This window comes from Anopheles coluzzii, chromosome X (genome assembly GCF_943734685.1).
Source record: "Anopheles coluzzii chromosome X, AcolN3, whole genome shotgun sequence".
In the NCBI taxonomy this organism is placed as follows: Eukaryota; Metazoa; Arthropoda; class Insecta; order Diptera; family Culicidae; genus Anopheles; species Anopheles coluzzii.
The window spans coordinates 8,494,821-8,522,451 of NC_064669.1; the positions used below are offsets into that span (position 1 = coordinate 8,494,821).

General features: G+C 46.7%; 1 protein-coding gene across 1 annotated transcript; it reads right to left on the reverse strand.

The window, feature by feature from the left end:
* Positions 1-1,822: 1,822 nt before the first annotated feature.
* On the reverse strand, positions 1,823-26,741 carry LOC120957584 (homeobox protein slou). Its single transcript, XM_040379865.2, has 5 exons — positions 23,793-26,741; positions 21,408-21,843; positions 3,321-3,477; positions 3,113-3,236; positions 1,823-3,008 (listed from the first exon to the last, which is right to left on the reverse strand). The coding sequence occupies exons 1-5, from the start codon at positions 25,047-25,049 to the stop codon at positions 2,790-2,792; spliced, it is 2,193 nt and encodes a 730-aa protein (XP_040235799.2). The 5' UTR covers positions 25,050-26,741; the 3' UTR covers positions 1,823-2,789.
* Positions 26,742-27,631: the final 890 nt, after the last annotated feature.

Here is a 27,631-nt window from a genome sequence, read left to right on the forward strand (position 1 = left end):
TTTCTTTACTCGCACACACACACACACAAAAGAAACAGGACAATAAATAACTTTCCGAGGTGCTTGGCTGCTGTTTTTTTGTATTTGCTGTACAGCTCAGTCCTTTTCTTTCCACTATTATCCCGGCAAAACCCTAATTTCGTTTAATTGTACATTTTTCAGCGCTATACTTGGAGTATGCTCGCTATGTTACCCTGCTGATAGTGGCGGTTTTCCGTGGTTCGGGAAGTTTGCCTATCCCCTTTATTGGCAGCAGTCTCGCTCACCGTCCCGGACGGATTATTGCTTCCGTCTGCCGGAACGACCGAGCGCTCCGACCAACGGGTGGAAAACCCAAGCCGCCTGTACCCGAAAGGGGGTTCTGCCGTCCGTCCGACAGATGGAACGATCATTCGTAAATAATGGAGGAAAAAGTTCCGCGAGAATGAATGTGCTTGTGCGTATTTATCGCTATTGTTGTTATGATTGGTGGCACGAAAAGGGGACGGTGCAGGTTGTCAAAGTTGTGTTCGCCGAGTGCCGTTTGCCATAGGTGTCAACAATGGTTTTGTCTGTCCCTTACCGCTTTTGCCTCGCTTGGGAATTTGGTACCGCGCGAGGGGCGTCCTACAAGGGAAAGCGGCAATTCAAACGTGTCCTTTCCCGGCGTAATGTGCTTCGTTTAAGACTCATTACATGCGCTAATGGGATTCGTACACGTATCCTCGCAACATATCGGCAACGGTGGGGGTTTTAAAGTTTTAATCGCGTCCATAGGTAGAAGTGCCGAGTCATTCCCGCACCGAGGTTGGCAATCTTTGATAACGAGCTGTTCGCATGTTATGAATCGTATCTTTATGGTGCATCTTGGACATTCGGAGGTTTGTGAAGAGCGGATAGCATTTGCAAGATATTTGAATCGAAAGGAAGAATGCGTGGAATTTGGAGATTCTGGATGATTTTTTGGAGAGTATTAGCTCTCCGGATCTCGTCACAGAATTTACAGAGTTGACTTCATGACTTCTGGTGGAATAAGTTGGCTTTATTCTATTACAACCTAACGCAGAAATTCAAGAACTGATGTCAACTATATTTTATATAGCAAGTAAGTCTATCATGATTCTTCAAGAATTGAAGAAAGATTCATGAGACTTCAAATATCCAGCTGAAATTAAAGTTTCTTCAAAGATTCTTGTGTGTGTTGTGAAGATCCTAAGTATCCTAGAGCATTTTGGGAATTTGAATGAAATGTGATAGTTGGATCATAAGATTGTTCTCATAGGTTCAGAGCGTGAACGTTTAACGGTGCAGATATTCAAGAAGACTTACTCAAACGATATCAGATGATGTGGCAAACTCTATCAAAGCATCTCCTAGGATTCAAAACTTAATATCCATGAATCCTATAAGATTTATGAGCCAAAGAAGAGTAATCAAATATTGATAAATCTACATCCTGTTGGATGACTTTAAGCCGGTGTGGTGGAACAGTCGTCAACTCGTACGACTTAACAACATGCCCGTCATGGGTTCAAGCCCCGAATATACCGTGCCCCCATACGTAGGACTGCCTATCCTGCTATGGTAACAATAAGTCACTGAAAGCCAAGCTCACTTCACTAGAGGGTACAGGCAGGCCTTGACCGACAACGGTTGTTGTGCCAATGAAGAAGAAGAAGAAGTTGGATGACTCCTTGATCCCTGGAGAAGCTATTAACCTATAAGATGCAAGAATAATCAACATGCGTGAACGTAAAGCGGTATACTTACCAGTGCAAACACAATCCCATTTCTTTCTACGCATTGCAGAATAAAACAAAGACTCAATCGTTCCGATTTCGCATAAGTATTGTAAGTTGTTTTTTGTTTGTTTTATAGTTCATTATTTTCTGTTGTTATCTCCCGCCCCTCTCACTCTCAATCACCGTATGCACGATTTTCTCTATCCCTTTCTCTCTCTCTCTTCTCTCTCCTTCTCATGTTTGGGCTCTTTGCTATTGCGCTAAGGACACGATAGACATGTTGTGGCTGGGGTTGTTTTTTTTTACAGATGAAATGTACAATTCACTTATGTAAAGTATTATATATATATTTTAAAAACAAAACAGCTCGCTTTTTTTCTTCTTCTTCACGCGTTGTAGTCGCCAACGAATCTGCTTTCGGGAAGCCTTAAACCTAACCTCTGTACATGCGTATGGTGTGTCGGGCGGCATCGGGGGAATCGCCACCTGCAGTGGCTACAGCATCCATCGTTGCCTTTTTCCGTTTTTGTTTTTGTTGTATTTACTAAAGTTTCGTTTACAAATCTAAGCCGAAGACTGTGATACACTACTGCTAGAGCGCCAGCACGGATGCGCACCACGCTGGATCACGTTGGGGCGCGCCTGTGGGTCTCCGTGCGTTCGCTCTCCCTCCCCAAAAGTCTATGATTAACGGGGAGTATGGAAGAATGGGTTTGGAAAACGAAAAAAAAACGGGAATTTTGTGTGTATGTGTGTGTGTGTTTTTTTTTGCTCTCCTTGCAGTTGAACGCTTCACCGATTACGAGTGTACGATCTTACGTGCTAAAAATTTTGATTTGTTTTGTTATGTTTTTGTTGTTGTTTCGCTTACTTTCCCCTCTCACTCGCTCTCTCTCTCTCTCTCTCTCTCTCTCTCTACATCTCTCTTTCGCTCTCCGTTAATACTCTTAAATGAAATGGTTCTGTGTTGCTTTTCTTTTTCACCCTTTACCTAATCATCGCTCGCGAAGACGATCACTACTCACGCTTATTGCACAACCGAGAAAGGAAAACTGCACGCAGAGGCGATTACGAGTGCGAGTGGCCGAGATGGTGGCCACCGAGCGGGTGGAAGTACGGCCCGTACGGCGGGTAGGGCATGGCGTGCGGGTAGAGCAGGCTGCTGGCGTACGAGCCGGGCCCGAACGAGCCGCCACTGTTGGGCGGCGGCACCGTCGGGCTGTTGACGTCCATGCCCGGGTTTTGCTTTTTCCACTTGGTCCGGCGGTTCTGGAACCAGATCTTTACCTGTGCGTGGGAGGTGGGAAGAATGGAATGGAGTGCGTTCGATTGACAGAGCACCAGATCTGCGTTCGTTTGACTGGTTAGAAGCAGAAATTGAAGGCACCAACCTGCGTTTCGGTGAGGCTTAGGCTGAGCGCCAAGTTGAGCCGCTCGCAGACGGACAGGTAGCGCGTCGTTTTGAACTTGTTCTCCAGCGACACCAGCTGCTCGTAGGTGAACGCCGTCCTGGCCCTGGCGGAAATTCCAAGAATAGAGCGTCGCATGTCATCGCTCGTGCGGTTCGCACCGTTGGACCCCCCGATTCGGACCACTTACCGTCTCGGCTTGGAGCTGTTGCCCTGGGACTTGCCGTCGCCGCTCCGATTGTTCGAGCCGTCCTTCTTCGAGTCGGTTTCGCTCGCGTGGTCGTCCATGTCGCTGCCCATCGTGTCGTCGCCCATGTCATCCTGGTCGATATCGTTCACGTCCTTCACTGTGGTGCGAAAAAAGTATGGCAGAGAGAGAGAGAGAGAGAGAGAGAGAGAGAGAGAGAGAAAGAGAAGGAAAGAGAGAAAACAAATGATGATGGTTTATTACCGGAGCGCAAATCACTATCACAGCTCGTTAATTAACTCTGCTTGTTGTCGCCGCCGGAAGTATCACCCCCAACCCCCCCCTTATAAGCAGCTCGTAAACAGCCGGCGTGCAGCTCACGTGTGTCAAAAATAGCCTTCTTTGTTGCGCCCCGCGCTTGCCGCAACCCAAGCAAACCCAAGCTCGCTCCGCCTAAGGAGCGGGTAATTGAGTAGGTAATTGAGTAGGTTGAGCGAGCGCGTTTGAGCGAGCGAGAGCCTCAAGATGGCGTTATAATTTATGGCAATTATTTTATGAACTCATCGAGCGTGCGGAAAACCTAAGTGTGAGTGAAGGGATGCGTCGCGCTCGGTAAAAACCCTGCCCCGCCCGCCCTGCTCCTTGTGGGGGCTTTGTTTTCTGGGCAACTTTTCCGCCAACAAAACATGGCTGTAGATTCCAGCCCGCCACCTTCCGGTCGTAACAATTTATTAGCTCAGTAAACATATCAATTCCCGGCACCGCATGCCGTTCTGCGGCTTATCGAGCGCGCACTTCCGGCCCCGTGCTCGCCTCGGCTCGTCTTACGCGCCCCCGGGAAAGTGCGCCCAAATGACGAGCTGTCGGTGGTGACAAACATAGCGCGAGCGAAGGAAACGCGCACAAGACAAAAGTTTTTCCAACGACACGCTGTGTCAGTCAGGCTGTGTGTTTTAAATGGCAATTAAAACTCTTCCGGCACCTGGAGCGGAAAAGGGTGTTTGTTGTTACGTTTATGCGTAGATGCGTAGTGTTGACGGTAAGTTTGCTGATAGGCCGGTTCCGTTCCGTTCGGTGGGATCAGTTTCACGACGTCGCAAGCCGGAAGGAGAGGTGAAGCAGTTGTAGTTGCCCGTGGACACAGTCTGTAAAGTTTCGGCAGCAGCTCGCGCCAAAACCCCGCGGATCAAGCTGTCAAGCTGCTGCGGGGCAATGTTGCGTAAATGTAGATCGCAGCACACGGTGAGAACAGTTTTGCTGCATCCGGGAGCAGCCGGTTCCGGACAAACCTTTTATTTTTATCTCTTAACAGATTAGTGCAGAGGTTAGTTTTCGCGTTCGAACCACCCGCAACCTCCAATGCGATGTCTTTTTTCTTTTTTTTTTGTCAACCCCGAATGTATCACTTTCCGATCAGATGGTTCCTGGGTGATGTAATATCACGGACGACCGGGAATCGTATTACAGAGAGGCGTTAACTACCCTTTCGTTTAGGAGAACGTCCATAAATTACGTGTCCATTTCAAACTCAAATGCAATTGGTCAAACCTTTGCATAACTCACTAAACAAAACTTCTGAGGTTAAGGAAACAATACTCGAAACACAGCAAAACTCCTAAAATTTCAACGATATTTTGATTCGTATTACGTACAGTGTTCCGAGTTTATGGTTCAAATTACGGACGTTTTGACAGCTAAGAATTCCGGACAGCTTCAAAATTTAGTTGATAACCTTCACACTCACATATACACTAAACGTTTTTAGGTTTTTAACTTTTTATAAGGACCGAACACCCAATTCTGAATGCTGTTGTCCTCCTCATGTTTCTCGACCGGCCATCAAGGTATTGGTCACATCTATCTTCAAATATTTTTTTTTTATTATTATCACTGTGTTATTAATGTTTTTATGCTGGACAGAATTAAACAAGTATTTTTCTAAAAATTGCCGCATAATATGATGAAAAGCCGTTGTTTTCACGTTGATAGCTAATTCTACGATGAATTCCGATGTACTCAAATGCATCTGATCCAGATTTGTAGGAATGATCTACGAAATTACTTTTAAGTCGGTTTGGACATATCGGACATATTTCTAATTGTCGGGACATATTTTTAATTGACTCTAGTACATCATGGCAATCATTCTCGACATGACCGGGAGGCTCCTAGATATGGAGCAAATCAATAAAAAAAAAACATACTGGATGTTCGTAGTTGGAAACTGTCTGTAATTTTAATCAAAACCGGTTCAACATTGGATGAATATCTACTCTCGACAGTAGTTCGCTTGTGATGGCTTTCACTAGGATGCAAGGACAATGTTCTACATTTTATTCAAAACCCCGAATTTCCAAAGCACCCAGGAGCACGAACAGATGGTGGCGACACAAGAGATAAGCAAAGCTGCCACGCAATAGAGAGAAGCGCAATTTTCCGCAGTCAAACAATCACATGCTTTGCGTGACGCTATTTATGGATCTGCCCCTGTTTTGGCACTGTGGTAGGTCTGTTTCAGGAACACCCATTGCGTTGGGATTTTGGGAATCCTTGTCGGTATACAAATCTCAGCTCAGGAGATAAATAGAGCGACAGAGAGAAAGAAAGAAAGAGAGAGAGAGAGAGAGAAAGAGAGGGAAAAACGGAGACACAGCACAAATAGGAATCGAATGCTTGGCTGAAGAAGTAATTAATTTCACTCTCACCTCCCCCAATTTGGGTTTTGCGCAAACACACACACACACACACATGCAGTGACACCAGAAGGATGAAGAAGAGGATGAAGCAGAGACAGGCGGGAATTGAAATACTAATCAGACCGAAATCACGGAACCATTGCCAGGGCCCGGGCACGCAAAAGTAAATTCCACCGAACCGTTAAATCGGAAATCAATTTGCATAAAATCTCTTTTCCGTGCTGTCGCTAAGGGTAGCGCCGCGCACCATCCCGCCCCGGACACGTATGTCACTTCTGGTTGCTTCCCATACAAACACACACACACACACATGCCCAAACAAAAGGTGGATGTTTTGCGGGGTTCGTCACTGAGTGTGTATGTCTATTCCACAACAACAAAAAAATGGAAACACCTAAACGGCCCAACAGTTTCCGGTTCGCACAAATATCCTTCTCGTTTTGTTAAAGTAGACAGCCAAACAAAAAAAACACGCACAGCAAAATCAAAGCAACAACATAATGGGATTCGCACCAGCAACCAGGGCAATGGCAGTGTCACTACCGAACGATACCAAACAAAACGATCCATTAGAGCCGTGCCCGTCCGTTTGTGAGTGATTTTTAGTAATATTTGATCCAATTAATTGGGTTTGCCGTGCAGGTTCGTCGTCTGCCCCCGAGGTCGTCTAGGCAATCGCTCCCGCAAGTCGGCTGGCAAGCAAGCAAGCAGGCAAACGAAAAAAAAAATGCAAGAAATGCGCAACCAAGACTACTAAGGACCAATTATCGCGATGACGGCATGGTGTGTGTGTGTGTGTGTGTGTGTGGATGGCAGGATTAGGATAACGATGGGGCAATCGGAAAAAAAGGAAAAGAGCAACTCTCAGTCCGTTTGGGGACAGATCTGTACACCGGCCTACAGGGGCCAAGATAAATGGTCATCCGGCCCGAAAATCACGGCTTGTTACGTCTTCTTGCCTTGCCACACACTGCCCACACAGGAAGGTAATCAAGTGGGAGAGGAGGTAAAGAACTAAACAAAAAAACGATTGCGACAGGGACGCCGAAGAGAGATGCGTTGAGTAGCAATCCGCACCTCAATCAATTACCGGCCCAGATACACACACACACACACACACACACATAAAAACCCCGGTGTTACGGCTCGTTCAGCTCAAACCGCACGCCCCGGGGGTTTATTGGAATCGAATTGAATTAATTTTACCCATCCCAGGAGCAGGCAGTTTGGTGGTGCTTTTTTTCTGCCATTCCCGATTGGTTTGTTGGTTGAAGTGTCTTTTGCTGCGTCTCCGCTTCCGGAGAGAATTGATTTTGTTTTGCTCCATTTTGGGGGCGTTACGCTCTTGGAGCGAGGTGTGTGCGTGAGATGGTTGCGACTCGAACACGCTGGTCATCGCAGAACGGGACAGGTGGCTATCACTACACTGCACCACTCTTATTATCGCTGTCAACTGTCGGTCGATTTGTGTGTGTGTGTATGTGTGTGTGTGTGTGTCCTGCTCGGTCGTTCGTTTGCAGCGCGGGTAATTGAATAGCAGTTGCCATCAATTAGTTCAAGATTACCGGCGTGTCGTCGAGCGAGGGTTGGTGACTCTGCCGCTGCTACACATGTTCCGTGCGGTCGCCACATGTTTCGTCCTGCCGCGGGACCGGCAATTCCCTTCGGGGACTGTCGGCACGGCACGCTACTGCGCGTGCTGCCAAGGGTTGACAGGGTTTTGATAAACAGTTGTAGCTTGCTTCGCTGCAACACACACACACGTACATCCGTTGGACCATTCCCTTTAATTGCATTTCAATTCGCCGTTTTATCGCACACAGAGATTACTGGTACTAAAGGGGCTAGAGCGTTTCGCTTTGATCGATGTATTTTTTCCCGGGACAACTGTGTACGAACGCTTGCAAGACAAATACGCCGGACGACAGCAGGGCAGAAGTATTTATTTTCCAATTTACAATTATAGCTTCGGTAGGATTACGTAGGTACGTGCGCCACCATTGCTGAAAAAAAACCCCCGGGATCGAAGTCAAACCAAATAGTTCCGATCAAGCGACGCACTTGCTTACTACAGGCTGCAAACAACTGCTCACTGCACAAGAGCACATCACACTCGATAACACTCAGTGGCAGACGGCAAACAAAAAAAAAACTAATTCTAATAACAACTACCCAACGTGTCATAAATGAGCGCTTTGGTCCTTCGACAGCGACATCGATGTCCTGCGGTAAACAAAAGCACCCAAGCACTTGCGCTGACAGCCTCGGCCCGCTTTGCCGTCGGGCTGTTTGGCCGCTAAAGTTGCTGAAACCGTATCGTCACACGCGCCACTCGACCGATACGGGTGCTAATGACCCGGGCCTTTGTTGGGCGCGCGACGATGAGCTGCTTAGCCCGTGGTACAGAGCGGGCGCACCAGAGCACACAAAAAAGCACACACACACACACACACACACACACACACACACACACACACACACACACACACACACACACACACACACACACACACACACACACACACACACAAAGACACACTATCGCGCAATGAACTCTTTAATTGAACTGCGGCACCGCGACAGATAATGACCGCACGCTTAGGTCAAAACCGGGGTCACATACACCTAGCGGAGAGAGAGATACACACACAGACGCTATCCGAACGGTCACTGCACTGCACTGCGTGCGAAAGTGTTAGTTACACTTTGGAGCACTTATCGAAGGTGACGCTAACACGCTCGTTTGTAATAGTTTGACTTTACAGTAGGTTAAGTAGTACACAGCGAGTATATTGATCAATGGATGTAGCACAATTATGGGTAGAAGTAAAAATGGGTACCTCTGTTTGGGGTTAGAATGGATAGAATTTCAATAGTTTGCATTAAAAACCGTTGGATGTCAATACTTTTAGCAAAATTATAAGAAAAAAATATTTTTATCTTCACTTGTACTTTTAAAAATGACAATTACTTTTGAAAACATGCCCAAAACCCGCCCAATTACATCTTCTGGAGCTCAATGAGAGAGATAGGTAAGTTGTTGTTGTAATACACACTTCATATATGCTCATTGGAACTGGCATACAGTCTCTTCTCGCGTTACGTTAATTCAAGGTACGCGATTTTTTTTTTTATTTTTTCACTTTAGATGTCAAATCAGTACATCTTTCTCCAAACATTTTCAACTGCCAAATGAATTGCATTTGTTCTAGAAGTTTCAAATTGCTAAAATGACAATTTTAACAGTATTTTCTACACTAACTGAATGAAATACGTAATTAAGCGCATATTAAGCGCTATTTATCAACAATAGTTTGGCCGCAAAAATGTGATACTCAAGTTATGCGAATGTCTCCTGAATGGATTTTCGTGTAATTCGGGGAAAGTTTTCATTTGATGTAATATACTAGTGAGGCTAAACATTTCATCCTGCATTATCATAAAATTATATTATGTCTTTGGAATTTTGAAAAAACCGTTTCAGTTGCCAAGAAGAGAAAAAACATTTCCCGTCGGATTAGCGCCTGAAGGTATGCAATTTCAGTGCATGTTCTACTTTTTAAAGAGAGTTAGATACTTTTTACTTATATACTTTATATTTATACTTTATATTACATTTAGCTTCAAATTATTTTTAAAAAAAAATCAGGTTTGCATAGTTTTTAAATCTTTGCTTTGAATTATTATTTTCTAATAAATTCTCGACGATCTTGAAAATCTTAAAATCTTGGTACAAATCATCATAAACCCCATTCGCATAATTTTAGCCGGTTTACGTGAGGTGTAAAATTTACTTTCGCTGTTTTTATAAAAATGTTTGCACTGCACAACTGGTGAATAATAACATAACCTTAACAGGTCGAAGAAAAAAAAAAGAAGTGACGCATTTTTCTTTGCACATGTCTAAATCATTACAAGGAAAAGCATTTCAAAAGCATTTTTCCCTCATATTCTTTTGGGCGAATTTGTGTGTTTTGCAATAAATTACGTTTCGTCCGGTAATGTAACGTGAATGTTTTACTAGGATTTTAAAACCTTCCACATTGCATACCTTGCGGCGCATACCTAACGGTGGAGCTGGCATATCGAATGCCGATGGTTATGAATAAGTTAGTTGGGAAAATTACCGAAAAATATCCGTTGTAAATTACAACGAAACCGCCCCATTGCAGACCTCCAGGCGTGTCGGGCAGGATACGCTGTGTCCAGCTAGACCTAACTTAATTACTACTTTATATATATATTTGTGTGTGTGTGTGTGTGTGTGTGTGTGTGTGTGTTTAAATTAGATACACTTTCTGTTAAAAATAGTGAAGCGTTTAAATTGGGCCATTTTTTGTTTGGTCTGCCCCACTCAAGAAACGCTCCCAGCAGTAGCAGGAGGCGTTATAGTAGACTAGTTTCATAACGACTCCGAACACTGCAAATGTCTGCCCGTCATGGTTGTGTGTTTTTCTCGCCCGTTCTACACACACACACACACACACTCTCCCTAATTATTCGCTCTCATTCCCTGCACCTCGAATAAAACCGTCCATAAACGTTTGCCGAACGGTGGTCGGTCCCTGCCCGCCAAAAAAGCAGAGAAGGAAAACTTTACACTCCTCCCTCCCCCCCCCCCCCTTTCATCCACTACCCGACCCTCTGGGTGGTGGTGGATGCGAAGTCAGGTAATTATAAAATTTCGATTAATTAGCGCACTCTACTAAACCGTCATAAAATTACCAACATTTTGCGGCTGTGCGGCCGCCGCTGGAGGGTGCCCGGGGCGATTGGGGGCGAGGGCGAGTATTAAAATTAAGCGTCCCATCATCATCATCATCACCATCAACATGGCGTCGGTGAATGTGTCGCCCCCGCCGCAATCGAACAACCCCAATTGGCTGGCTGGGGTGCTACACACGCTGCTCGAAATGGGGTTTTAGCAGAGGGATGGGAGAGCTGCCGGCGTTATTATTATGATTACGAGAGTGGAAGGAGTAGCGTGGCCGCGGCGATAACGGCCGGCCCCCCGTACCGACTGCTAGATGGCGCTGGCTGATTAAGTGTCGGATAGTGCACGGTTGGTTTGGAGGCTACAAAATGGTGGCCGTGCTGAGGGTGGCTTGGTTGGTTAATCGATAGCGCTCGTCCGACGGACATAAGTTACGCGGGCGTTTGGGCGGCATTCATCCAGCAAACGCTGACCAAACCGGCCACTTTGGACTTGGGCCGAACAATGGGCAAAGTTTTACCGGCAACCGTGCCGCTCCAGGAAATCGATCCAAATGGGGCGTTGGCGGTCGAACCCCAAGAAGTGTGTTTGGGGAGGGTTTTTGTTGGGTGGAAAATTTGAATGCCCGCCCCAGTTTAGCATAAGAACGAACCGGGTTCTGGAAGTTTATCTGTCCGCACCAGGCACGCCCGGATCTCTGGATCTGCCATTCGGGAGGGCGTTTTGCAAATGGAGTTCGCCGAGCAACCAGATAATCACCAGACCACGGGCCAGTCGGTACGTTTAATTGGATCCTTTTGATTGCGGCCGACGGCGAGGACGACGAGATCGGTGCGATAGTGGCAGTGCACAGCTCCATTATCAGTTCCGGCGTGCGCTGTCCGGTTGTGAGAAACAAATCATCATCGTCAGCACAGATCGTGGAGCTGTTGCATGGACCCAGGACCCGTATCCGGCATTCTTTGTGGAGCAATTTGCGTCTGGGCCTGGGCTATTGATTCTGAGACCTAGGTTGACCCGGTGCTCCAGGAGCTGTGCAGTACTGCCGGCTTTCTGTCAGCCTCCAAACCTGAAAACCTTCGCACTGGTTGCGATTGTTTATCGGACAACGCGGCCCGCCCCGGAGCCCCGGGCGACGGGCTGCAAACAGTAAATAATTAAATAACCCACAGCATAATGGGAGCAGGTCGCCTGCTGTGACAATGGACAACGGCCCCTTTTTGCGTGGATAAGAAATGCAGGACTTAATCTGTGCTCCAGGATCTTCGCCGGCGAGAGGCTCCCGATGCGCCCTGTTTGTGCACACAGTTTTTACCCAACCTGTGCGTACTAAGTCCTTTAATTATGGTCCAACACATATATACACACACACACACATTGCACGCGCTCAAACATTGTATTCTGACCATAATCTAATCCGGCAGGTTTTGTCGTGCACCGGTGTTCTGGTACGACATCATCTATTATGGAGCCGATGCCCGGATAATGCGTCGGTACACGGGCGACCCTTGGACGATCCCTGGTTCCTGGTGTGGTTTGCGGTTGGTGCTTTTGGGCTGAAGGAGATGGGGGGAGGGGGGGGGAGGTTGGGGGTCCAATCCAATGGCACAATGTGGTAATGGTCGTCCGAGCGAGCAGCACCGGGCCAATGAAGCAGCTTAAACGCTTTGTTGAGTATTTTGAGGAACCGGTGCCAGGCCAAATGCCAACTCCCCACTGCCTAGCAACTGCTCCAATGGGAGAACTGTCCGGGTCCCAGTTGCACCGTTACGATTACGATGCACCGCTGCAAACCTAGGCACCGACTACTCGCCCGGCGAGGGGGTTTAATATTTATTCGTAATCAATGTACAAATTGCGCATGCTACACCCGGATCTCCCGAAGGATCCAAAATGAAGAGTTGGTGGTGCATTATCGCATCAGCACGCCCTTGCTAGGGTGCTGTAAATCGTTGCTGCTGCTGCTGCTGCTGCTGCGGTGACACAACATACAAAAAGCGCTTTTTTCCGAACAAAATCCTGCACGCTCCACGCTGTAATTGATTGAGCCGGCTTTCGGTGGGAGCTGCTGCAATGCGGCCACGCTTCCGGGAGCGCGTGGAACCTGAACTGCAGAGTGTCGCCGCACCTGGGAGCTGTGTAGAATAACAATTGTGTGACCTCATATTTTGAACCACACATTCCTAGTTTTTGTTTGAGTTTTCTAATATTGTTGATGAGAAACGTAGTTCGAGTAGAAGCTCGATGTGCTAATGGTTTGTGCCATTAGTAAACTTTCATTTTAGATTTTTACCTTCCTGATGTGTTTGATACTCACTCAAGATCATTTCTACCTCGAAGGAAAGAATTTTATGGAAAATGATCTGATATCTGAAACCACATCTAAACGGAACATAATTTATGGGTAACGCTTGAAGACCCAAACAATGTCATAGCATCTTCTGCTGTCAACCTTCTATCACAATACGAATAATATTGATTAACGTCAACTGCTCACTTACTCCCCTTTCGGGCCTGACAGTGTTAAGCTGCATTAGACGGTAAACAGTATTAAGCTGCATTTATATACGGCATTTCAACCATAAGTAAAGAACGTTTGTATTTAAACATAATGCGTCCATGGACAAATATTATCGATTTCTTGTGAACTTATCTTAACCCGCACTAACAAAACGTTCATTGCGCTTTTAATAATAGTATTGCATGAGTCAGCAGACAAAATTTGACACCTATATCAGTCAACCTTTAACCTTGATGGCCAAAAACCAGTGAAGCATCTTGGTTCAGGAGCGTGCGCGATCAAAGAATGGCACCCCATAGCGTCTAAAACGGACAGTGTGCGGTAGTTTCTGGACGTCGTATAAGCTTCTTCCCACATCTACATCATCTTGGTACTGTTAGACAACAATCATAGCATCGAAAGAAAGCCAAGTTTCGAATGCCTGACGACCCTTACCGGTAAGAAGCTACGAAGGAAGATATAGCCCTAAAAGTGGCTACAATGCTGCGTTCGCTTGGCTAGGAAGGTCGATGTAACTAGCCGAACAGATAAATAGTACCTGGGAATCTTGTACAAACATATCAGGAAGCAGAAATCGCGTCCACTGGCCTCACAGCGGCAAGCAATGATGCCAACACTTAAAGCGATCATTTTAGACGAATTTCGATATGACACCCTAGTACGCGAACCTTCTCCCAGCTGTGTCCCTTCGAGAATTTCTGAACCAACATGATACCGAAGCTCTACTCCAACAACTTTGTCCCGGAAACTGGGGAGGAATTTATTAAAATCGAAGGTAGATCTTAAAAACATGCCTACACGCATGTCTTCATCCACCAAGGCGAAAATTCCGGATAACTGACGAAAGCCTGCTCACAAGGTCGTAGATTTAGTTTTGCAAGTCATTCAAGTCAGCAATTTTATGTCAATATTTCGGTTCCATCGGTGTCAAACATAAAAAAACGTACAAAGTCAAATAAAAAGAAATTTAAAAGAAATTTTAATACGCCTAAATTAACATGCAAGAAACGAGCATTTGTAATATAAACGTTCGGTAATATGGAAGATATCCGATTCTTTAGCATTAAGCAGATTAGGCCAAAGTCTATATAATACAGAGGTCGGCTACCATTTTCAAATGTAGTTTTTGACAGCTATATCGAAACATGCTTGCAAACAATTGAACACTAACAACCTCTTTTCAGGGCCAATTGGTATTTTTCTGCACAACATATACATTTCCATCTCATGAACGCAATATGGAGCAGTTTAGTAAGTACTTCATCACTTAAAAACGACCACATTCCTTCGTTATTTCACCCTCTTGAGGTGCACATGGTTCCGTCCTAATTTTGGGTCCCAATTTTCTGCGCTTGTTATAATTTCTATCTTTTCTCGTATTTTTTTTCAAAGAATAAATTAACAAAAAAACGTTGTAAACATGATCGAAAATGTATTCAGAGGAACGTTTTAAACTGTTTCATTCAACTGTCAACACTTTCCCACGGTTTTTTTATCAAATGTTCGGGATGATTCGATCTCTGTATTACAGGTAGTCCCCAAGATACACGGTACCTCTAGTACCTCTAGTTTCTAAATTTGACAGTTATTGGGACAAATTGTACTGATTAGACACGTCAATTGTCAAATGCAACATAAATTCCCTTCTGCTCGAATTTTATAATTCTTTCAAACGTCAAAAAAGGTTTCAATCCAGGAGACAATTATGTCAAGTGACAAATTCTCGAAATGCTCTGAATTCCACAATTGGTCATCCAATGTTTGCTTACAGTTCAGATCAACGTTCCAAAGCAGTTCAACATTATTTTATTCAACACATTTAAAGCGTTATGAGGCGTTACTTGTTCAAAGATTGCGCTTTTCAATGTGTGTTTCGTTTTGCTCCGAATTTTGCGTCATTTGATTCATCACGGTCACACAATGATGTTGAACGACTTTCGGGATAATCCTGCCTCTCAAAAATTGACGATATTAAAAACAAGCATAGACAACTTTGCCACATAAAATAAGATTGTTTACACATCGGTTGCGTGTTTGACAGCTGCAAGGTTTGGAAAAAGTCGATCAAACTTTGCTCGAATCGATTGGCCTGATACCTGCTGCCGCTACTGTCATGTCAAAGCATTCCCACCCCAAAGTACAACATCCCAAAGCACGGTTTGTCACACCATCTTCGAAACGATCGCGCAATGGGCGGCGGTGGTAAATGATGAAATAATTAACGACGACGTGACAATGGTCCATTAAAAACCCCTTTTCGGATTGTGCACAAGCGTTCCACGCGCGTTCCCCGTTTAAGCAGCCCTTAAGCAGCCCTTGTTCGCACCGTTGTCTACGCGCTAATCCCCCCCAAAACGCGCTCCTGCTCCCCCACCCGCCGCCATTCCAATTTCGGTTAACCACACTAATACACAATAATCCTGACTAGCAAGCAAAGACCATCTTCGGCAAACGCGGTGGCAAATTAAAATTCCAAACCGGCGTGCCCCCTCCATCCCCTTCAAGCCACCGCTCCTTCCGCCCTCCACCCTGTCCGCAGGCAAAAAAAAACCCTTTCGGGTTGCGGTTTGCCGTGCCAAGCGAGCCATTGGAGCGGAAACTCGTTATCCCTGCCGTGCTTACTCCGGAGCCGCCACTCGGCCGTGTAATTAAATTAATGACACCGTGACACCGTCAAACCGAAGCCCGGAAGTCCGCGTCGGGGTCGGCCGGCTGGCCGGTCGGCAGGAGATGGCTGCCGATCGGAAATCGTCGCGACTGGAGCAAACTGCAAAACACACATCTCCTTTGCGCCCCCCCCCCCCCCCCCTGTTTTTCGCACCGCATCGAAAGAGTTCGAAAGATGGTGAAGCAAAAAAAACTTCTGCCTCCCACGCCTCGAAAGCCTCTAACAGAAGGGTGGAAGGCTTTAAGTAAGCTCGGTTAGCCGCAGCCCTGTCCGCGCGTGGGTTGTAAAGTTTTGGGCTTGGCGCCAACGAAACAACACGCGTAGGATTTACTAGGATTTCCATTCATGTACGTCTGTGTGTGTGTGTGTGTGATGGTAGAAAGGAAAGGGCTGTGATTTCTTCTGCACGTTTGCTGTGTGCGTGTACCAGTGGGCTGTGGGAGGTGTCAATGTAGTGTGTCGTGTGAGCCCTTTTCAATGCAATCTACTACTCCGCACACTCCACACACACACTGAAAATCCATGCGCCGAGTGTGTGTGAGTGTGTGAGAGCGAGAGAGGAGGGTTAGTAAGCCATTTTACACCTTCATAGAACCGAGCCCGCCTTTGCGCTACTTTATACGCCCGGGTCGAAGTGCCGAAACAGTTCGTTAGTCACCCCTTCGGCAGCTTACTGGTGCGTTTCGCAATGTGTGCGTGATTTTTAATTTGTAATCACAGCACCTGTATGGCGCAATGTTTCGAACCGATAGAATGAGACAATCCCCACACATACACGTATATAGTGGCGGGTCCAATGGTCGACATTACGTTACAGCTTCCAAACAGCTTCACCCGTCGGCGGCTAGTGACTGTACTGGTGTGTTCATTTAACACCTTCTCTCTCTCTGTGGGTGTGTGTGTGTGTGTGTGTGTGTGTGTGAGCGGTGGGTGAGATTTTAATAGGGTGGGACAATTATAATTAAAACCGGCACTAATTAGGCCCACTAAATATTGATCAATATTTTATTTATAAATAGTTCGCGTTCGCCCTGTACCCGTTGCCGCCAACTGCTGGCCTACTATGGAAGCAAACGCCCAGTACAGTGACCCGTACCCGGTGGACGGTTGTACGTATATCACACACACACACACACACACACACACACACACACACACACACACACACACACACACACACACACACACACACACACACACACACACACACACACACACACACACACACACACACACACACACACACACACACACACACACACACACACACACACACACACACACACACACAAACACACACAGATACACGGGCTGCGCGTGTACATGCACCAAAAAGTCATTCCATAACTTAACCTGCAGCGAAAAATGGAGAACATTTACCACCATTTTACACAACCGGTGCCGATGCAACCGTGTGTGTGTGTGTGTGTGTATTGGTGTGTAAGAGTGCGGCACAAATCAAAACCACGCGTGCATGGGCGTGCAGCCAGTGTACGGTAATTATAATTAGCCACGATTTGCACGCTAATCGATTGCAAACTCGGTCGGCAAAGCGGTGACCGTTCGCGCTGGTTGCAGCTGTGGGTGGTAATGATGGTTTTCTGTGTGTGTGTGTGTGTTTGTGTAGCCTTTACTCACTTTTCGAGAGGGGTTTGCTTTCTTTATTGCTGTAAAACATGGATTTCGCTACCATTATTTCTTAGTAAATGTGGTAGTAGACACGGTTTAACAGTCTTCGCGTGTTTCATTACAAATCAAGCGATACACTTGTGCTCCCTGTATGTATGCTATTTGTCGCACAAAAGATGTCGATTAATTGCAGCAGAAAGCTTTGTGAATCGTTTTTGCGAAATATCAGCTCTGGTAATTAAATAATGTGTTTTTTTTGTTGTTTTACATACATTCAGGCGTTTCGCGCCTCTACTAGCAAGCAACTAACGACTGCACAATACTAGCACTGTAATTGGTAACTGCCTTCATAAGATCCTCTTGTTTGTCTGGCCATTGTAATCGAGTGTAAAAACAAAGTTTGATGTCCGAATTTCACAATTAAAGTACAATTAAATGCGCCTAAATGTATGTTATATTCTTACTACACCATTTTTTGTATCTTCGTGCTGAAGTTTTGTTTTTGTTTATGTTTCAAATAATGTTTTGCATAATACTGTTCAAATTCTACGATCAAACGTTATTGGCAAAGCTCTACAACACAATAGAATAGAAAAAAGCTTGAGTTGTTGTACTGTAAATATTTTTGTGTTGGGTTGTAAATATTTTAATTGAGCATATTTTCAAGAAAATCGCACCACAAAAATATCACTCAATCTACTCGGCGTCTCGGAATGCCCCTTTCATTGGGAAAACAAGCTCAGTGCGTTAGGTTCTTTACATCATTATTGCATGATTTAAATACCTAAACGTTGTAAGTTAAGTAAAAAGAACACTCAGGTGCGCCTAGATTTATGCTATGTGATTACGAAAGTGCACTTTCAAGTTGATTGTAGTTGAAATCTATGAAATCTATTTTTTTATATGGAGTTTGACAGTTGGCGGTTGAAATCTTGTCAGCCTAACTTATTTCAGCCTGTTAAGTTTGTAAACAAACGCAGAATCGTCGTATGCTTGATGATGGATTGATTTTTTTTTTAAATCGCTGAACCATACATATTACGCCAAGAAAGGTTAAAATGTGTTTGGATTGATATTTCAAAACTTTCTGAAAATACTTGAACTCATTTCAAACCGAATAAAAATAATAATAAAATAAATATATCGCTGCTAGGCCTAAAGACAAAAAAAAAAGATTTTATAATGCTTTGTGTGTCTGTGTGTGTATACAAATGGTGAAATCGAAAATGGCGAAATGCTATGGTTTAAATCGATACAACCCGGATGTTGAATATAGTTCCACTGAAAGGATACAATTTCAGCTTGTTGGCTAGGAAAAAGAAAATGGATGTTTATTGGTTTTTATTGTTGACATCGCTAGACATCACCAGCAGTACGCACATCTACATCCTTTTTGCATCCTTTAAGGTGAGGCTGCACAGCAAATGATCCTACAGTCAACATATATCGACTCAGTACAGTCAAAGCATAAACCAGCAACAAAGATTACATACTGATGCGCCTAAATGTATGTCTTCCGTTTGAAAAAACTCTGATTTTTGGTGTATTGGTTTTTTAACCAGCTTTGTTATAATATTTCAATATTATTACACGCTGGAAAAATGATACTATTGATCGTTTTTAAACCACCAGACAACAAACTCAAATGTACGGGTACACCAAATAAAAAAGCAAAATGTCCCGCAAACGATTTTGCTGACGACCCCTAAATGGATCGCTTATCGGACAGCAGCAGCGTCTCAGTTGCAAAAAAAAGTGTACCGTGCGTATCGATTTTCCATGCAGCAGCAACGCAAAAAAACAAGTTAAAAAATAAAGCTGCACAATGCAACCAGAACGCTTGCAGCGATACCGCCAAATATCAGCTAACGGCCAGACAGAATGACCGAGCCAGAAATCCGCCCAGATCAGTGCCGAGCGAAGGAATGCCAAAAAAAAAGAGAGAGAGAGAGAGAGAGCGCTAAAATAAAAAGTGGGAAAAATACTTCCATCTCCAGCCCTCCCCCGCTCACCCTCAACCACCACCACAGCGGGGAGGCATCGCAAATTGGAAATTGGCGATAGTGGCCGAGTGTGATCCGGTTTTTCGATTTGCAAAGGAAAACAATCGGCTCCCCGGTCACGTCTGGGTTTCCAGCAAGCGAGGGGGACGTTTCACGAGCTTTACTGGTTGGCAGTGCGTTTGCGTGTGTGTGTGTGTGTGTGTGTGTGTGTGTGCTTGTGCATGTGTCACTTAATCGAGCGACGATACTGCGCCAAGGCGTGGAGTGTGCAGTAAGAAGGATCGCGACGAGCTGATAAAAGCGTGATACAAAAAAAAGGAAGTCAGCTAGAAAAGTTGCATGCAGCCGAGCAGTGCACGGCGCCTGATAGCGCCTGCATGTCGGCAAACAACAATGCAACGGCTATTTGTTTAAGTGCGATATACCTTCGGCTTTGCGCCCAAAGGTTAGGCACCGGTGTGATTTGTTTTTCTTTGGCCAATTCCAATTTGAATTGCAGGAAAAAGGAGCAGTGAAAGAGAGATAAAGAAAAAAGAGAAAAAAAACAAGCAGCCGATATCGTTAGCTTCGGTTGCAGTTGCCTGAATGCTGTGCAGCTACCTTCTGGTCGGTTCTTGCCACTCCCATCCGTGATGTGATCGTGATTTGTTTTCCAAACCAACCGGGACGGAGAGTTTTTTCTTGCCCCCCCCCCTCCCCCTTCCCTTCGCGTCGTCAGGCTAAGCCCATTCTAACTGCACCCATACGACATGGCTCGGCTCGGATGCGTGGACCCGTGTGCACCATTGCAGTTTGCAAAAGATTTTGATGCAAGGATTTGGGGAGTTTTTTTGTTGTTGTTGTTGCTATTGTGCGTTTTGTTGCATACGGTACACGTTTATCGCGCCGCACTCTTGGCAAGAATGGCCGACGAATTGCGTATTGCATCCAGCGGGCACTGGGAACTGCATCCATGCCATGGCACGGCATCGGTGGAATCTATTTGTAGAAGTCGTGTAATGCGCGGCTCAGGAAACCATTCGATCTGCGTTCAGCCCTTCAGGTTGCCGGACATTTTGAGTGGGCTGTTGTTTTTTTTTTTTTTTTCGTTGGTTGCTGCTTTCGTTCCACAGTGACCAGTGTCCAACAGATGTACCGGCGCAGCTAAGCCCCTTTTAGACAGTTGTTGGCTTTTTGGACACATTTTTGGCACTCATCATGGGAGCGGTGTAAACAGAGGCCGGCTGGGAGAGAGAGTGGAAATGTTAGCTTCGATTAGCTAATAGTTGGCTTCATCCAGCTCGGCGCCCGGCCCCGGTTCGTACGGGCCAGGCTTAACAAGATGCTGTCGGTCGGATCGGACGGTGCCGGTCAAGACATGGAAAGGGACACTTGTTTTTCACCAGCTTTTTTTCGCTGTCGTGATCAAGACGGCAGTCGTCCGTCGTTGAATAGACGAATCAATCGCTTCAAGTGCCATAAAAAGCTAATTTTGTAACATGCATTGCATAGATTTAGGCGCCGTTGGTAGTAATTTGTTTATTTAAAGGTTGGTTTTGATTTTGACCGATTGCAACAAGCTGGGCATTGGAGCTTAGTAGCGTTTGCCTTACTCCTTCTAACACACACACACACACACACACACACACACACTGGCTTTCCTGTTTGTTGATACACTGCGGCCAACACACCGGCCCGATGCACTGACACTTGTACGCGCCCCTAATGCGACATGATATGTTTTTGCTCTTCCGGCGCACAGCACATGGCGTGGACAAGACAAACAAACAAAAAACAACAACACCAACCCTCTGCTAAACTTCCCCTCCCATCCCCCCATTTCCTCCCTCCCCCCCCCCCAGTCCCACTGCAGCACTTACCGGAGCGCGAATCGCTGTGATCGTCGTCCAGCTTGTCGTCCCGCTCGAGCCCACCGCTCTGGCTCCAGAACTTGGCGTTGTTGTTGTGGTTGATGCTGTTGTTGTTGTTGTTGTTGTTATTGTTGTTGTTGTTAACCGTACAGTTGTTGTTGTTGGTGGCGTAGTTGCCACCGGCGGCACCGTTGAGCGCGGGCCCGCCCAGCTTGGTCCCGTTCAGCTTGGGGCCGAAGATGCCGCCGCTGATGGGTGTGACGGCACCGCCACCACCACCACCGGACGCACAGTGCTGCTTGCCGTTGAACTTGTTCGGGTCGAGAATGTTCTCCACCGAGAAGGCCAACCGTTTCGAGGCGGCCTCCTTGTCGGTGTCCCGGATTGCGTGCGGCTTCGTGTCGCCACCGTTGTCCATGGAGCGCGTCAGGTCCACCGGGCAGCCCTGGAGCCGGAAGAGACAGAGAGAGAGAGAGAGAGAGAAAGAGAAAGAAAAATACCCCAATGAGGATGTTGATGTACGTGCGTGTTGGATTATGTGGAATGGCGACACTCATCAAGTTTGAGGATCCATTTCGTCCTCCAACAAAATTTCTCACAAACAAACAACTCTTCTGCTACGAGCCGTCCAGCTTCATGGATGATGCTAATGCTTTCAACGTCAGCTTTCCAGACAGAGCTCGAGGTAAGTAGACAGGTTGACGCGCCAAAGAGGATGACGTAAAACGGACAAGACAAGACATTTTAAACGTAAAGAAAACTTCTTGGAAACTTTACAGTAGAAACAAACTGACTCATGCCTGATGTCATTCAGCAGAATATCACTAGGCCCTGGACATACTGTGTTAAAACTCAAGGCAAATAAGAGAAATACAAACTGCCAAACATCCCGACACATTGAAGGCAATAGACGGAAGCTAAGATCTCGTGGCTCTAAAACAGTATTATTTTGTCCTATAAGGATTTCTGGATTTCTTCCCAAATGGATATCATTATCTCACGCCATAATCTAGGAAGTAAGACACAGACTTCGCCACTGTTTTGAATGCACTTGGGTGAACCCAACCAGTACGGGTTTGGAACGTCACCACATTTAAGCACAACAGTCTCACTTGTTATCACACTATCGAAGCACTGCATTCGTAGAACACGGAAGTTCTAGCTCGGCTCCTTTGACAAGTGCGCTCAAAACGTGTTGAATGTAGCCAAATCCGTGCAATGCACCTGAAACTAGTTACTAGTGAGTCTCTCATTAAACTATATCTTACCCTGCATCACTAAATAAACATTAACAAAAAAGAAAACCTCAAAGCAAACCTATCCATTGAAAGTTTGGAGCTTATTTACACGTTTGCAAATGATTATCTTCTTGAAACTGTGGCAGTGATCCTGTCTTGCATATGCCCTGGTGTGAAACGATGCTACTCTGATGAAATTAACCTAGAAGTTCTGTCGCTATAGGAGTTTACATCGATATCTTTATTCAAACTGTGGGGCCCTTTCCGTTTTAAGCTCGTAGGCTGAAATTTCAGCCTGTCATTATAATATACAGGTGGGCTTATCTCAAGGTGTATGAATATAGAAGGCTGATTTTTATCGCTTCTGCTTCTGAATGAAGATTTTAAGAGTGTTTTGAGTATTCGTCAAGCCTCCAGAAAGCTCGTCGGAGCAAAAATTTTCACACGTTCTTTCAAAAAGTGATGTTCAAAATTGGTTATAAGAAAAGTGCTATGAGACCACCTGGACTACATACAGTTTGATTCCAGATTCCACCACCTGATCTCTTTAATGCACCTTGGGATAATTGTAAACAACACCGTGTTTTCGAGCAGGTACTCGAATCTAATTCTAGCTTTTTGGTTAGAATAATCTAGACTGAAAATTGCAGGCTAGTTTTTTGTGTGGTTTTGAATGGAGTGTTTACATGATTTCAGCCTCCAACTGTCAAACTCCATACAAAAAACTAACTAGAATCGTGAAGGCCCCCTGTGACAGATATTGAATTCCTCAGAGACTCTGAACTTTAGAGTTCAGTCACGCGTGAATTTACGGGGAACATTACCCAAAAAGCAGGAGAAGATCTTCAGAATTGAAAAGACAGGAAAAGAGTTCCGTCATTAGGTATTAGTCAGTGTTATATGTTATTGGAATTAAGGTGCGTGTGCATCAAGAACTCGAAAGAAAAGATAGAGCTGTAAAGGTGAACCACTGCAAGGACGCAAGTAACTACAACAGGTACGAATAACGTCTCAGATGTTGTAATCTATTTTTTGCTAGAATTGGAGGACCTCATAGTTTCGGAAATGGTGCCTTTCTACAGCTACAACAGCTCCTTAGGCGGCTAGTTACCATCTGTCCATCGTTGGTCACATCCGCTGCACCAGCCACACTTACCGAGATGCCGTCCTGCGAGCTTTCCTCGTTGCCGTCCACGATCAGCTCCTCGCTGGTGTCGCTGCGCGCGTACCCGCCGTGGTGCTGGCCGGCACCGTCCTGCAGCTGTATCCTGAACCCGATGTCGGACAGCTCCTTGGCAGCGGCGGCCGCTGCAAACGCGGCCGTACTGTTGATCGCGGTGCGCGCTATCTTGAACCGCTCGATCTCGAGATCGGTGGGCGACGCGCTGCCCGCCGGATATTTGATAGCGAACGGGTGGCCGCCGGGGTGCACGACCGGCGGCGGCTGACCGGGCGGGCTCGCCGTGGGATCGTGCGGGGACGGCTGCTGGTGCTGTTGGTGAGGTTGCGCCGGATGGTTGGAGCCGGAAGCGACGGCAGCCGCCGCAGCCGCAGCAGCAGCCGCCGCCGCCGCCGCCGTCGCTGCCGCGATCGCCGCCTGATGGTGACGTTGATGGCCGTGGCTGTGTTGATGGGGATGGGGCGGTGCCGCCGCCGTCGCGGACGCGTGCGGAAAGCACGAGGACGGCTGCAGCGGTGCCACACCGGCCGCCACCGGCGTATGGTGGGCCGGGTGCGCCGGATGCACCGGGTGCAGGACGGCGGGATGCAGCGGGGGCAGCACGGCGCCGGACGGTATCACAGACACGCCCGGGCCGACCGGCGGATGGGCCGACCCGGGCGGTGGGAAGTGGCCGCCGGCCGCCAGCACCAGCTGCTCGGCCGCCGACTGGTGATGGTGCAGCGGGTGATGGTGCCGCACCGCCAGCCCGTGCCCGTCCGCCAGGTGCTTCAGCCGCTCGATCGAGAACTTGACCGACCGGTCCGGGCCGGTGGACGGTGGCGGCTGAGTGTGCTGCGTGTCCGCGGGCGAGTAGGCGCCCTGCCGCGGGTCGGCCCCCGGCTGGTCGGCGAACGTGTCGCACCCGCCGTCCGCCGCCTCCTGCTCCCCGTCGAGCGGTTCGCTGTCGGTGCTGTTGCTGCTGTTGCTGTGGCTGCTGTTGGCGCGCAGATCGAGAAAGGTGCCGCCGCCGCCGCGCACAAGCAGCTCCCCCGGCTCGGACGCTTCCTGGGAGCTGCTGGTCGGCGTGGTGCTCGTGGTGGCCCCGGCACCACCACCACCACCCTTCAGCAGGGCAACTGTCTTGGGCGAGTGGGACGCCGGCTCGGTCGAGGCGGGCGGCGAGTTGGGCTGCGAGAGCGATGGGCTTTCCGGTTGCCCGCAATCAGACACTGGCGATTGCATCATTACCATAGTTCACAACCGTTCCTCAGATGCACATTTACACACACAAACACTGACACACACACACAGTCACACTCACTTGAAGTTCTTTTTCTTCGTTTTTTTTTTTTTTTTGGTGGCTACAAGACTCAGCAATCCACTCAGTAGCGTTTATCAGCAAATGCTAAACTAACTTTCATCATTTTTAAACCGTTCGAGCAGCTTTGGCAGCGCACTGCATACATTTAGGCGCCCACTGACACTAAAATCTTGCTGACTGCTTTTATTTTTTTTAGTTTTTTTTTGCTCGACAAGTTCAAAGGCTACAAAGTTGAAAAAAACAGGGCACAAAACACTAGCCCAAACATGCACACACACACAAAACAATACACTTTCCGCCAGCCTGTGTTGGCGCATGCAAGCTGCCACACCCGCTCTGCAGCCTCGTGGCTGCGTCCTGCTGCTGCTGTTGCTTAAGTTGTGGTCAGTTGAGCGCGTCGTTGCGATCCCGTTTGGCACGCTGGACCGTTTTTGATTGTGTGTCTGTCGGCTGTCGGGCGAACGCGAAAACAAAGTCAGCCGTTGTTACTCGCGAGGGTTTTTCCTTCTTTCCTTCTTCTCTCCAGTGGCACAAGAAACGTCCAAAAACGCGAACACAACCCAGTAGGTTGTATGCACACGCACACACAGCACACAACAGGCGGGCAGCGATGGTAAAAATCGACTGAGGCTTTCCCAGCCGGGCACACTGCTGGCGAGCTGCTGCCTGGTGCTGAGGAAAACCCCCTTTGGTTTGGCGAACGCTGCTGCGCAGTGGGACGGGCCAAACCATACACACACACACACACACACACACACACACTCGCATACACGCTCGATTCCGGAAAACCGTGGCGAAGCCACGCCCCGGTCCGGTTTGGCTGCGCCTACGTTGGGTATGGTTTGTTGGTTCTTGGCGAGGGGTTTTTAGACAGGGGGAAGGGCGGCGGTGGCTATCGCTGTAAGTCCCTTCGCCACTTCTCCGCCCACCCCTGGGAGGAAAACGTTTTTCCAGCCAGCTCGCTGTACGATTAAACTGTCATTAGGCGCTTGTGTGCTTACGCTGTGCGAAATCTGCTCTCTGCCTTTTTTTCATCTCTTTTTTATGCTCTCTCTCTCTCTCTCTCTCTCTCTCTCTCTCTCTCTCTCGCCTGCACATACAATCTCAGATGAGATGTGTTTTCCCGTATAGCCCGGTGGAAAAGGTGAAACGGAAACCCGGTCACACACAACGAACACGGCACAAGACGTGATTTGCAGCTACAAGTTCTGTGGCGACCTAAGTGCTGTTATTTTATCCTCCTCTCGTGCTCTCTCTCTCACACACACACACACACGCACCTGCTTTTCCTTCCTTTGCCAGTAGCTCTTGACCGCCCCGGGGGAAAGGAAGGTGGAGAAACAGCGGGAAGAGGAAAATGTCTACATCATATTAAGCACAATAAGTAATTAAAATATGTACGCTTCTCTTAAAAGATTACTCCTCGAGCACTCGCCCCCCCCCCCCTCAGTTTCATCCCCATCCACCACTCCACTTTCTGCACGCGCTTTGTCACGTTTCGTTAAGCTCTGCTAATGGGTTCTGCCCACTGCTGGTGCTCGCCCGGTTTCCGCGCAGTTTTGCTCGGGCTGCTTAGGAATTTTACTAATTCAATGAGTGTGATAATAGCGCGCCGTTGCCAATCCGGCACCGTAATCGATCGCTTTTCGGATCGTTTGTCTCGCTCGTGGTGGGGGGGGGGGGAGGGAAGGGTGATGTAGTGTGGTTGTTGTAGTTGTTGTTGTTGTTGTTGCTACCAGGACGATAGCTATTTGTGTGAAGCGATTAAACCCGATTGGGAGGCAACCTGTCGAAATGTTTGCCATTTTAGAGGGCTAGCTTTTTTTTTGTTTGGGTCCTTCGAGCCGGATTTTGTGACCAAACATCGTTTCTTTTAAAGTGAAGATTTCATATTTTTGATGAAAGAAGTGTTTAATCCTTATCCAATAATAAAGAATCAAACGTACTAGACTTATGTGTCGATACATTACACATGGATAGTTTCGTGCTATTAATTCCAGCGCCTAAATTTAGGCTTGCTAAACTTTTTTAAGCGAATAAGCACTACATTAGATCGACGTGCAAATAACAATGCGAACTTTATGTTCCTCTGCATAAGTTATAAAAAAATTAATAGCAAGATAATAATAAATCTATAAACAAAAATAATCTTACATAGATAAAAATAATCTTACAACAAAAAGTAAGCGCCGGAAATGTCATGTTGCGCCTAAATATAGGCTTGCAATATTAATAATAATGTGTACTCCACTTTCCTTGGCATTCCTTGGATAAATCGTGTTGATTTGAGGCATCTTTGAAAGCACGAAGAGAAAATTCAAAATACTAAACGCCTAAATGTAGGCTGTATTACGCCTAATTGTAGACTTTTGAATTGAATGTAGCAAGCTAGCGGTTACAGGAATACTATTGCAATCAATAATACACTTAACAATTCGCTGTTAACAATCTTATAGGAAAAACGGTTATCATTGCCGATGTAAGGGGAAAATTCTGATCTAGCGCCTAAATG

Excerpts from the sequence above, each read along its gene's own strand:
- LOC120957584 (XM_040379865.2), bottom strand. The coding sequence starts at position 25,049 with ATGGTAATGATGCAATCGCCAGTGTCTGATTGCGGGCAACCGGAAAGC. Across the intron at positions 3,478-21,407 it reads TCACAGCGATTCGCGCTCCG|TGAAGGACGTGAACGATATC; the intron begins GTAAGTGCTGCA and ends TTCGCACCACAG. Across the intron at positions 3,009-3,112 it reads TAAGCCTCACCGAAACGCAG|GTAAAGATCTGGTTCCAGAA; the intron begins GTTGGTGCCTTC and ends TCCCACGCACAG.